This window comes from Sitophilus oryzae, unplaced genomic scaffold (assembly GCF_002938485.1).
Source record: "Sitophilus oryzae breed Bouriz unplaced genomic scaffold, Soryzae_2.0 scaffold_1396_pilon_pilon, whole genome shotgun sequence".
Classification (NCBI taxonomy): Eukaryota; Metazoa; Arthropoda; class Insecta; order Coleoptera; family Curculionidae; genus Sitophilus; species Sitophilus oryzae.
Genome location: NW_022146055.1, coordinates 2,449,634 through 2,462,719, shown reverse-complemented (window position 1 = coordinate 2,462,719; position 13,086 = coordinate 2,449,634). Strand labels below are relative to the sequence as shown.

Genomic DNA, 13,086 nt, shown 5'->3' with positions numbered 1-13,086 from the left:
AAAGTAAAATAAAGTTTTTAAAAAGATGATTGTGTCGTCTCGTATTATAAGTGGTACAGTCGGTAGGATTGATTCTACCGAGGCAGGAGTTATACAACGAAAAACTGCTGACATAGTGCCGTTGCCGGATAGTGCTTAGTGTGCATATGTTGCGAATCTTCTTGTTTTCTAAGATACAATTTTATATTCAGACATATATTTGATTTTAAGTAAATTAGATGTATTAATTTTAACTTTGATATTTTATTTTTATAAGCAACTTTAATCCTTGTTTATATATTCAAAAATATATATACAAGGCTTTAATGTAAAAGTAAAATAACGTTTAAAAAAAGAAGATTGTGTCGTCTCGTATTATAAGCCACACTGTACCGTATGATCGAAAAAAAAATGGCGTAAGCGATGGCTATGAAATGAAGATAGCTGTCATTTTATATGCAATTTTATATTGAAAATGTCATCGATCGTCATTTCCTAACCAACCGTTTTTTTCATACGGTATATTATATAGTGACTTTCTAGTGAAAACTTATTCTATTATTTCCCCCGAATTGTGACCGAGATTTAGCGCACGCTACACAACCATCTATTTTACAGTTTTGTTCGATAATATATAGATAGCATTATAATCATTTTATTCAAAGGTTCAATGTCATTTCTGGGCAAATTTTCTTTTTATAATATATTTTAGGCACTGTAAAAAATATACTTGGAAAATTAAAACAAACTGTTACAACTAAATATATTTATTTGTTATATAAAAATATTTACAACAACTGATTCTTTGGTTTACATAGAACTGAGCTTTTCTTATAAATAACATTTTTTAAGTATTATATTAAAAATACTTTATTTTTAACAAATCAGTCATTAATTTTTTGATAAAATGGACGGACATCATTATTGCTATTAATTTTCTAATTTCTTAAATTTCTAATTTTCTTTTGTACATTCAATGCTTAGTTGTATAGAAGACTCAAACTTTTACTCAACACTCAACAAATTTTATGGCAAGATAAGATAATAGATATCTGTACAGAAATTTTAAAGAAGAAATTATTTTAAAGAGACTCTATGATTTGGTATAAATATAAATTATTGTATTTAAGAAAAAGTACGTATTATATATAAACAATGTTGAATAAAAATATTTTAACCCATGACTAAAGAATACAAGGACCAATATCACCAGGAACCAAAGTGTTACCAGTTGACACCAATGCTATTTGGACAGTGCCGTATCTGAGGATTAATACAGAAAAATGCAGAATTAAATAAAAATTACTATTTTAATTGTGTCATAAATATTTTTTAAAATTATTATTCGATACTAATTTATAAGTTCGTCCTTGTATTCTTTAGCCACTGGTTTTAACGTATTCCAGACTTAGTTATTTATAAAAATAAACATATTTAAGTAGGTATACATCATAGGAACTGTTTTTTTTTGTTTTAAATTTGGGAAAAAGTATGTGAAAGTTTTAAGTTTAAAAAGTGTGACATATTTTTTTATGCAATTATATACTTATACACTTATACACTTATACAATACAGAGTGTGTTTTCTTTACATACAGATATTTGTGCTTCTTGCATTATTCTAAGCCTGGGTCCTAAAGGAATACCCATTTTTTGAAGGCGGTCTTCTGTCAAATAGGGCAGTTCGATCATGCCGATTTTTTCGTTTTCAAAAGTAGTGGCGTATTTCTTAAAAAAATACTTAGATGAATTTTATGACAAAATATAAATATAGTATCGACTTACCTCGTAACCTAATTTCCTCAAAAATAATCGTAGTAAGGGTGGTTCATCTCCAAAAAACTTGGTTAGCTTCTTAACCCTCGTTGGATTGGCTAAACTAGGCAGGTCTCTATTAGTTGTTGGTCTTAAAGCTGACTGTGATCTAGTATTAAAAAAAATACAATAATTTACTTTTTTATTTACAGAGTGTTCTATTCTCGTTTATAGTAGTGAGAAGCAAAAAAAAGCGACCAAGAAATTTTTGGTCAAGTTTAAAATGTTATATTTTTTTTATTTTTATCCCTATTTCATTGATTTTTTAGCAATCTGTATATAAATATATCAACTGTAATTCGTAAACTCAGTTTATTATAAACTTTAGTATTTGACTTATTATACAGGGTTAAGCGAAGAGCTGTTTTGTACTCTAGCTTTCAAACACACTGTGCAGTAATTTCGTGAGCAAATTTTCCTAAAATATTATTTTTCGGTCAGATATTATATATTATATGTCTCTCAAATATTTTGTTTTTGACTCATGTCAACACATGCCTTTGTTAATTTTTAAGAGCAAAATGAATTTGCCACATTTGCAATTTTTTCAATATATCGTTTTTTTTAATGTTATTCTTCACAATGACGCTTTGGTGATTATTGTTGTGTAGAATTGAATATGGTTCTTAGTGTCTATGATTGCGCAAAAGTCATTAATCTTGTTGAAGATAACCGACATTATGAATATTCGCTTGGTCTTTGAAGAAGAGTGGTAAAACATATCACAATATATTTGCAGCCTCATTACTGCTATGTGCTATAATTTATCTATACTAATATATAAAATCCTTAAGTGATGATTAATCACGATCCTGCTCAAACCACTCAACGTAAGAAGCTCAATTTTGGCATACAGGTTGATTCTAGGGTGTAGAGGTTCGATAAGAAGGGGTTTTTCGAAATTCCAATTCCAAGAGGGTGAAACCACCAAATACCATATATTTTATTTAAAAAACGGTCAAGTTTCCAAAAAAAAAACGCTTAAACACGTATATTTTATTTTGTTTTTTTATATATTTTAAGATTTTTTAAAAATGTATACAGGGTGTTTCGAAAAATCTGGTCATTGATTAATCACGATCCTGCTTAAAGCGCTTGACGTAAAAAGCTGATTTTTGGAAAACAGATTGACTTTAGGGTGTAGAGGTTCGATAAGAAGGGATTTTTCGAAACTCGAATTCTAAGGGGGTGGAACTATCCCTCAAATATTAAAATATTTTTTATTTAAAAACCGGTGAGTTTTTCGGAAAAACTCTTAAACACGTATATTTTATTGTGTTGTTTTACATATTTTTTAGATTTTTTATAAATTTATACAGGGTGTTTCATAAAATATCACCATTGAGTAATCACGATTCTGCTTAAACTGCTTGACGTTTAAAGGTGATTTTTGGTAAACGGATTGACTGTGGGGTGTAGAGGTTCGATAAGGAGGGGTTTCTCGAATCTCAAATTTCAAGAGGGTGAAAACGCCCCTTGAATATTACAATATTTGTTATTTAAAAAACGGTTAGTCTTTCGGGAAAACGCTTGGACAAGCATAATTTATTTGGTTTTTATACATATTTTGAAATTTTTTAAAAAAATATACAGGGTGTTATTAAAGTTACCAAAAAGTTAGGTAATTTCTTAACCACGATTCTGCTTAAACTGCTTGACGTAAAAAGCTTATTTTTGGCAAACGGATTTTTCGAAAGTCAAATTCCAACGAGATGAAACTACCCCTCAATTATTACCAAGTTATATAATAATATGGCCATATCGTTTTTCTCATGCTGACATAAATGTGAGAAAATTTTATCCAGTTTGTATGTTAATGGAAATTCTTGCTTTGCTTTATTATCACCATTACAAATGATTAATTCGACGCGAACGAAGTCGCTCGTACACGCTAGTAGATTTATATACAGTTTGATGAAAAATTCATGAGGGCTAAAAGTAAAAAAATGTAACACTTTAAACTTGACAAAAAAATTCTACGTTGCGTTTTTTTGCATCTGAGTGTATATTGGAATATAAAAATTTCCATCAGGCAAATATTCTTATAATTTCTTTCATTAAAGTTATATTTGCGTTAAATTACTAAAAATATTATTTATCATGCAGAAAGTGCATATAAAACAATTAGTTACAAATTTAATAATTGATTAAATAACATTGAAATTTACGCTTACCTTATATTAAGCATGTTGGTCTGTGCCCTCAGAGCTGCCACTTCCTGCCTTACAGCTTCCATTTCCTGCGTGACCATATGCTGAGTCCTCATCTCACTGGATAAGTGAGCCACACTTCGAGCCAACGTTACTACGTGAGCCTCAAGTCTCTGGAATCTCCTGGCTGTAGCTCGGGGTTCCCCACGACCTCCGGCACCCCGTCTGCGGTCCTCTGGGATGCACCTGGTACTTCTTCTTTCTCTTCGAATGGAGCTGACTGAGGACGATATGAGAGAAGACATGCTACCATACCTATGTGAACAATATGCTATTAATGGAAAGATCTTTTATAATTAAACAGACAACAATGTACCAGCAAAGGGAGAATCTTCAAAATCGAGGATAAGCAGACCATATTTGTTAAACAGTAAAAACTCCTTAAGGGATGTAACTGAGCACTGAGAAGTAAGTTTTGAAAATTTATACTCTTATAAGCAAGCAACATTAAGAGTCTATTACGCTATACTTTCGGGTCGTTCTCAGGGGTCGGGTAAAGCGGGTGTGTGGCCGAAGGAAATCTATATTATTTTTCAGAAATCTGCCTAAGGATTAACCCGACCCTGTTGTGTTAAGCTACATCCAAAATTCCAAACACACGTACTTTGATTAAGGCTTGATTAAGATTTGCAGAGCTTCAGCATTTGCCATAAAATAGCGAGCAATTTGTTACAAAACCATATAAATTATATATCACTGTATCACAAAACTTCAATCTATTTCCGTAATGTAACGGAATTTTAAATTATGGCTTTATTTTCGAGAAAATTTAGTCCAAACATAAGGAATATTTTGTCGCTTTTTGACCATCAAAATCTTAAAAAAAAGAAGTTGTCAAAAATGTGTTACAATACGGATATAGTATAATCCTTTATCTTTAATTTCCTTCTTCATTTGTGTAAAAATACCTAGCCAGGTTTACATAAAACCATAGTTTAAGGAAAAGAGTAGTTGCACTCGTTGCACCAGTTTTTGCAAGCTGTCGAATATCGGCAGCTTGTAAAGCGTTTCAGTCAGGTGGATGACACTTCTTATGGGAGAACTGGCAACTTAGGATATTAAACTACTTAGGATATTGAAATTATTATATACTGTAGTCGTGTTTGGCATTATGCTCTGAGAAATATAGATAAACAGCATCCCAGAGGAAAAGAGAGGCAATACCTGTACTCTCTCTGATATTTGTGAAAGTTACGGCAAAGTATTGTTGTAAATGTCATCTTTTTGATCGACCTGAAAACTTTGAGCAAAAAGATGACACTTTCAACAATACCCTGACAGATATCAGAGACGATACAGGTTTTTCCTCTCCTTTCCCCTGGAATACTTTTAATTTATTATTCTTTGTTTATCTAGATTTCTCAGAGCACTATGAACGAACTCAGCTTGTATGTTTAAAATAGTCATCCAGTTGGCTTAAAAATGACGATCGATGACATTTCCCATATAATTTTACTTTCAAAATTATGATATATATCTTCATTTCTAAGCCATCTATGACGCCATTTTTTTCAGTTTTGTTATAATTAATTTTGTCTCTTGATCTACTTGTAACATTACTTAAAAATGATGATCGATGACATTTCCCATATAATTTTACTTTCACAATTATGATATATATCTTCATTTCCAAGCCATCTATGACGCCATATTTTTCAGTTTTGTTATAATTAATTTTGTCTCTTGATCTACTTGTAACATTACTTAAAAATGATGATCGATGACATTTCCCATATAATTTTACTTTCAAAATTATGATATATATCTTCATTTCTAAGCCATCTATGACGCCATTTTTCAGTTTTGTTATAATTAATTTTGTCTCTTGATCTACTTGTAACATTATTCTTTTAATTTTATTAATTTATTGTGGTGAAATTAATTTCTGTTGTATATTTGATATTGTTATTAAATATATTTTTTGTGTTTTTATGTGTCATAATTAATTAAAAATAAACGAAGAATTAAATTTTTTTATGTTTTTGAACTTCCCGCCATGCGTGACAATCTAGTCCGTAGTTCCTACAAGCGATATTGTGGGCGCTAGTAGCAGTAGACTTGTCAACAGTGTCAAATTTAAACGTCAATTTCACTTTCCAATATTTAGCAAGGCGCTCGCACTTCTTCTTGTGTATGTGTTTTGTGGTTTCAGTTGAATTCCGTCCGTCGAGCTGCGAGGTTCGAGCGTTGCGTCCCAGCACAGAGACGGATTGACAAAAAATGAGTGCCTTACTGTATGCTGCTATTAATTGTAGTAATAATTCAAAAAATTGTTCTTTGAGTTTTTTTAGATTTCCATCGGATGTAAATCGGCAAGCTGATAGTAATTATCAATAAACATTTAATTATATTTGTTTATTTTAGAAGCTGAGATATTATGTAATTAATTAAATGTTATTATTTTTTTTAGCATGTGGACAAATCTTAGAAATAGTTTTTTAGATATACAGGTTGTCTCAAATATGCGCATGAAAATATTCTTTGGTCATGGGATTTGCCATAAAATTTTCATTCCAATAATAATTTACGAGATAATTTATATAGATTGGTTTTTGAAACAATTTTAGAGTAAATATTTTGTACATCTAAAGTCTCCGCAAATTATTCATATTTTTTAAATGAAAGAATTTTATAATAGCATAATCTATTATAAATTTAATGGACTGTATTTTTTTATGTTTTTTTTTTATTTTATTTATTTTTTATTATAAGTGGTCGTAATATAACAATATTCAAAATATTATAGATAAAATATTGAGTTTCTATTTGAGGGAAGAAAAGTGCCACACCTAGCTTTAAACCACAGTAAATATACAGAGTGGCCCATTATTGCGAAGAAGTCCAATATCGTCGTTCTTGTCGAAGATGTGAAAAAAGTTTTATTCATATGTTTCAAGGTTTATAAAGGGTCGTATCCTAAAATATTTCGTTATATACAGGGTGTCACAAAAAAGTTATGGTAAAGTTAATTTTATTTTTTTAATTATTTTACATCATTCTATATAGATTATTCTATATAGGGTATTTTTATGGCGATGGCGTCACCAAAATCGGAATATTTAAAATGGTATATCTCAATTTTTTTAAATGCAACATTCTGTATATTATTTTTCGGTCAGATGCAGAATTAAAAAGTGAACATTTTTTTATTTAAAGTGTTTCTCTAAGTTTTTAACGGTTTCGCAGATATTCGCAGTATTATATTACATATAGCCCTTTCAACAGTAAATTTTTATCAAAGCCACCTAATATGATCTTTGTCTGATATTTTATCGTTGAAAATCGCATATGTAATAAAATACAGAAAGTATTTGCAAAACGCCTAAAAATTTAAGAACACTTTAAATACAAAAAATGTTCACTTTTTAATTCTACATCTGAAAGAAAAATAATACACTAGGTGTTTGGTTTGGTTTGGTATGTAAATTTTTCTACACGAATTTATTTTGGTGTCCTTGTCATGTTTAAGAAAACATGGCTAAGTATTAATAAAGTTATATTCACTCTAGTTTTTTGCCACTTTTTAAATATAATGTTTTTAACCAAAGTTTTAGTAAATAAGAAATAGAATGGCAACACCGCAGTGTGCTTTAAATAGAATCCAGTTATTTACAGAAAATTGTAGAAAATCTCTGAAATAGGTAATAATATAAAAATATGTCATTATATATATTTTCCGCATTTCTTCCCATCAGAAGATTTTCAGATACAGAAGAATTGTTACCTACACGAAATGTGAAAACATTTTGTTTTCAAGCAAGTTTTTACTCGATGATTAATTTATTTTATTTTATTTGATTGGGAACTCCTATTTTTGTAAATACATATCTGTGAAACTACGGCGAGTGCCACGACTATACTTTGCCTAGTTAATAGACCACAACTATACAGCTACGTCAGTGGTCACGGGAGGCGAGAACAAGGTCATATAAAGTGGCAGAAAAAGAACAAAGGATTTGACAAGGAGTAAATCTACTAGTTTCCTTATACTATGATAAAACGTTAAATGCCAAACGCTTATTTTGCCACTTTTTCGGACTGAAGAAATGGACTCTTAAGGGGAAAGGGGAGAAATAAGAAATAACACATACCTTCTTTTACTACACTTTGGATCCGAAGGTTGGTACCTTCCAGTTTTCTTGTTTACTCCTAACAATTTCAGAACTTCCGAATACATGGTTTCTAAACCTTCCAACTGTTTTCTGATAGTTTTGGCATCTGCCATGCTTAAATCGCCATCTGAATCAGTCTGACCTTCAAGCATTGATTCCAGATCTAGTGATCTGGTAGTTGTTGATGTTAGATCGGTGTTGTCCAAACCAAATACTATTCAAATAAAAAAAATATGCATAAATACTTCAGTTGTATCATAATTCATGAACATATGAGACACACTTTATAATTATTAATAAATATAAGTAGGTTTACCACAAATAATTTAATCAAACTTTTTATTTAGATTATTTGACAAGAGACGTATAAAACTGTTTAGAAAAGTTTATCAAGTCTGTCGTGTGAGTATTATTTTAATTCTTACAACTTATTAAATAATAAGTTACCCTATCGCCTACCTCAACATAGTAAATCCCGTAGAAATTTTAAAACATTAATAACATTTTCCTACTTTATTTTGAAATAAAATTTATATGAAACATTTTAGAGAACTCATTAAATTTTTAGAAATTTCTATTTTAGTTGTAAAAACTAAAAGTTTATGATTTTCCATTAAATCATTTTTGAAGCGAAACTTCTTTACGCGCTATGGGAGTGAAAATTCAAGGCCGTGATACACCAAAGCCTTGACACGACATGCCATGACACACGAGCTAGCGAGAAAAAAAGAGTAGTAAGGATCGCGCAAACACCAAACAACATTTGATTTAAAGATAAGCAAATCATTGTAAACTTGATACCTAGGTACCAATATCCTCTGGTCCACAAAATCTGCAGGCTATTGAGGAAAATGTAGAGATTACAGAAATAAATTGAAAATAACATTTGTATTAAAACAGCATTACATGTCACTTTTTCAAACATGTCAGACTCTCAGAAAAATTGCACATTATATTTAATCAGAGACACCTACAGCAAAATAATTTAAATAAAAAGTGTAAAGGTACTAGGTACTATATTTTTTATTTACTCACTTTGTTTTCCTCTGAGTATAGTGTTAGGATCAACTTTACGAGAAGACTTGTATTTCTGGGAACTATCCAAATATCTGGGTTTGCCATTCATGCCGTTTTTCTCATAATCCAATTTACCATCATAATGTAAACTAGGAAAATATATATTCAAGTAAATATAAATACCTAGCATTATTAAATTACAATACAGAGTCTTAAATTAAGTGCAATTTTCAGGGCTGGTAGATCTCGATAAAAGAAACATATTTTTCTTGACCGTTTTTCAAACACGTTAAATATTAAAAAAATGCTTTTTTGCCTAAATTTTGAGAATCACTGAATTTTTTCTGGGTTTTCATTATTCTAAATTATTTAATCTACAACCTATGTAGTCATATTATCAAGATATTATGTTTTTAACCAAAAATTAAATGTTTTTAACGAAAAATTAAAAAACGTAATATTCTAAATTTTCAGTTTTTTTTCGCAAAAAAAACTTCATAGGCTAAGAACATAGTGGAGTGATGAGGATAGCGGCTAGCAAACAGCGCGACATCGCGTCCAAAACAAACCTGTGAAGACAAGTACGTACGAACATAGTAAAGGATGATTCACGGTACCTATCACCCCTAAAAATATTTGTACTTATTTAAAACTCACCCTGTATAAAGTTACTGTTTTAGAAAATATATATTTAAAAAACACACTTCTGAGGAAATTTACCTGCTATGTTTGTAATGAGCCATATTTCTTGGCGTCATGGTAGGAGATGAATTCTCAGCCACTGACAATGGAAGTAGCGGAGGTGTCATGGAAGATATACTCTCACTAACGGTAGAATTTGCAATAGCAGGGTTATTATTCTGCAGTGACAGTTCTTGCAGTTTTGGTTCTAAGATATGCCTCAGTTCATGTTCAACGATGTCAACCCATTCCGAATCATGATCTGCTGAACAATAAAATATAAGAATATATTAACGTCTTTCATTTATAATAATAATAGCTCCCGTATATAGCTTTTAACGCCTTGGGAGTAGCAAGGTAACCGCCTATCATTACCTCAGGATTGTGAATCCCAAGTACTCATTTAAGGCTGAGTCGACCTTGGTATCCAAACTATTCTTATTTTATTAAAAATAGTCGGCTGATGAAATGCCGAGTGTAGGATTCGAACCGACAACCTTGAGATTGGTAGACGAGAGCTGTACCTCTACGCCACCGGACACCTTTCATTTAAATTTAGAAAATATACCTTGGTTTGATATGTCACCGTATTGTTTGGTTTGATCTCCAGTTATTTCTACATCAGTGTTTTGAAGATCATCCATTGGCAGTCGACGTCCGCTGCTGTATGCTGCACTTCCTCTGCCGGAATCAATATTAGATGTCCTTTCACCTAAGAATTTCAAGAATATAAAGTAAAATATACAGAATGACAGTAGAAGACCTAGCCCAGTTTTAGACCACTTAATATACTGGAAGATAGCTGTAATTAATTATTTCAACTTTTATTAATCAAATAATTAAATTAACTAAAGTCTGACTACTAATATAAAACTGATATCACTTTGAAACAGAAATGAAACATAACTAAGAAGAACAACAATTGGAATAATTTATCTTAAATCGACTAATGCTTGAACACTTGTTAAAAACTACAATAAATCGTAGAAATCACACCCCAGGCTTCACTCCTTCTCATCAGTGATCAGATGTTGATTAATCAAGTTTTTATGTGTTCTAACAAAATCTGATAAATTAAAAATCACGGCCATCTCCTTATTGCGTGCTCTAGAACCTACCTAGTCATTCTACTGGTGACACTTTTTACAAATAAATCTCATCATAGTTCCTGTTATATACACTCACCGGCAAAAAAAACGGCCACTAAAAACTAGTCCCAATTTCAGAGTTGGATTTCTCGCGAACCACTTATTAAATTTTGATATTTTTTTTAAATTGTAAATTAAATCCTTCTTAACGGATGCTATGTCAGAAATTTTTATTCCGAATTTATTTTGAGCATATACAGTGCACAACAATAAGACGAAGGTTTTTGCTCAAACTTTGTGACACCCTGTAGGGTGCAACAACTGTAGTAGCTATTGCTAAATCAAATCACATTGTAGCCTCATCGTTTGTGAGCATTTTATTTTTTTAATCACGACATTATCTCTGTTCGTATTGGAGATACGCTGCTTTAAAACGAACGTCTCGGAAAAATGCTTTGCAGGCAAAACCGCCACCAAACCAATTCACATGTAAACGCGCAAACTGAAGACGTGCTCAACGATGTCTTGGAAGTAGCTGGGGTCCTGTGGCAGGTCTCCTTGCAGACAAGCTGTTTTCTTTTAGTCTGCGTTGGATTGTTCTCTCACTGACTTGAGTTCTACGCACGGCTTGTAGCAGATGTTGAATCTGAAACTCTGTAATTCTACGATTTCGTAAATTATTCAGGACAATAAAGTGGTCGTCAATTGCATTTGTCTTCCGATTTCTTCCGGAACCCACTCGCCTGGTGAAATTCCCCGTTTCCATATACCGATTCCAGGCATCCTGGACTGTTGTTCGAGGTATGCCCAGGGTATCGGACACATAACGTTGACTTCGGCCATCCTCAATAAAAGCCACAATACGAGCAACATCCGTCACAGATAATGGCATTTTTTAATTTGACAACCGTTGTTGTGATATTGCAAATACTCATAAATCCGTTTTTGCCTATATCGCCTTGATTATTTACACATAAAACTTTCTGCCTGCGAAGCATTTTTCCGAGACGTTCGTTTTAAAGCAGCCTATCTCCAATAAAAAGAGAGATAATGTCGTGATTAAAAAAACAAAATGCTCACAAAAGATGAGGCTACAATGTGATTTGATTTAGCAATAGCTACTACAGCTGCTGCACCCTACAGGGTGTTACAAAGTTCGGGCAAAAAACTTCGTCTTATTGTTGTGCCCTGTATATGCTCAAAATAAATTTGGAATAAAAATTTCTGACGTAGCATCCGTTAAGAAGGAATTAATTTACAATTTAAAAGAAAAATCATCAAAATCTAATAAGTGGTTCGCGAGAAATCCAACTTTGAAATTGGGACTAGTTTTTAGTGGCCGTTTTTTTGCCGGTGAGTTTATTACATTTTAAAAGGGTATTTAATAATACATTTTTTTTAATACTTTTAGTGATATGTAACAACAGAAAAATAAAACCGTAATTTACCACAAAACACCAACACACTTTACGTTAAACTTTTTTACGTACTTAATAATTTTTTAAAAACTTAAAATTGCAATGAAAAGATGCTCTAAAAATATCCATTACCTGTTTTGTCATAGTCAGAGCTTGTAGCTGAACTACAAGCAGGCATTTTATTTACACAATTAGTTTGAGTATGATGAGCAGTTTCTGTTAGTCCATCGCACCCGAATGTTAAACGATGATTCAAGTTATAGACACCTTCGATCTTGCCTGTAAACCACCAAGTTATACATACAGGGCGTCAAATTATTTTATCAAACTTATCTAATTTTAATGTTATCAAAATCCTACTGTATGTCCTGGAGAAGGAGGTTCTACTTACTAATATGCTCTAATGTTAAGATATAATTAAATAAAATTTGAAACACCCTGTATATATTTTCTGTACCAAGTACTTAGGTCTAATTTTAAGGAAATAATTGAACAAGAGAAAATATTAATAGAATTGATGACGTAGATATGTTATTTACCACTGAATAAAAAGACTAAGGAAGGAGTATATCAACAAAATTAACGAGACCAATAATTTACTGGTTTTGTTTTATGTTGATTGTCAATTAATTTTTTTACTTAGTTATTAATTAAAACTCTAAAAAAGTAGAGTTCTCATAAAAGGTACAACTATGGATTTCTAAAGTTACCATACTATTTCTAAAGTATCTTTCTTTCTAAGATTTATAATAATAAACGCGCAATAA

At 31.2% G+C, this 13,086-nt stretch overlaps 1 protein-coding gene across 3 annotated transcripts in view; it reads right to left on the bottom strand.

The window, feature by feature from the left end:
• Nucleotides 1–788: 788 nt before the first annotated feature.
• Nucleotides 789–13,086, bottom strand: part of LOC115875852 — a 49,974-nt gene continuing 37,676 nt past the window's right edge. The window contains exons 10-17 of one of the 3 annotated variants that reach the window (XM_030891385.1): nucleotides 12,452–12,598; nucleotides 10,382–10,525; nucleotides 9,853–10,075; nucleotides 9,151–9,281; nucleotides 8,095–8,329; nucleotides 3,968–4,258; nucleotides 1,764–1,902; nucleotides 789–1,706 (exon numbers count right to left, since the gene is read on the bottom strand). In XM_030891385.1, the coding sequence (XP_030747245.1) occupies nucleotides 1,542–1,706; nucleotides 1,764–1,902; nucleotides 3,968–4,258; nucleotides 8,095–8,329; nucleotides 9,151–9,281; nucleotides 9,853–10,075; nucleotides 10,382–10,525; nucleotides 12,452–12,598 (1,475 nt within the window). In that variant the 3' untranslated portion in view covers nucleotides 789–1,541. Of the gene's footprint in view, nucleotides 1,707–1,763; nucleotides 1,903–3,967; nucleotides 4,259–8,094; nucleotides 8,330–9,150; nucleotides 9,282–9,852; nucleotides 10,079–10,381; nucleotides 10,526–12,451; nucleotides 12,599–13,086 lie in introns of all 3 variants that reach the window. The other 2 variants (XM_030891386.1, XM_030891387.1) reach the window with 2 other exon arrangements.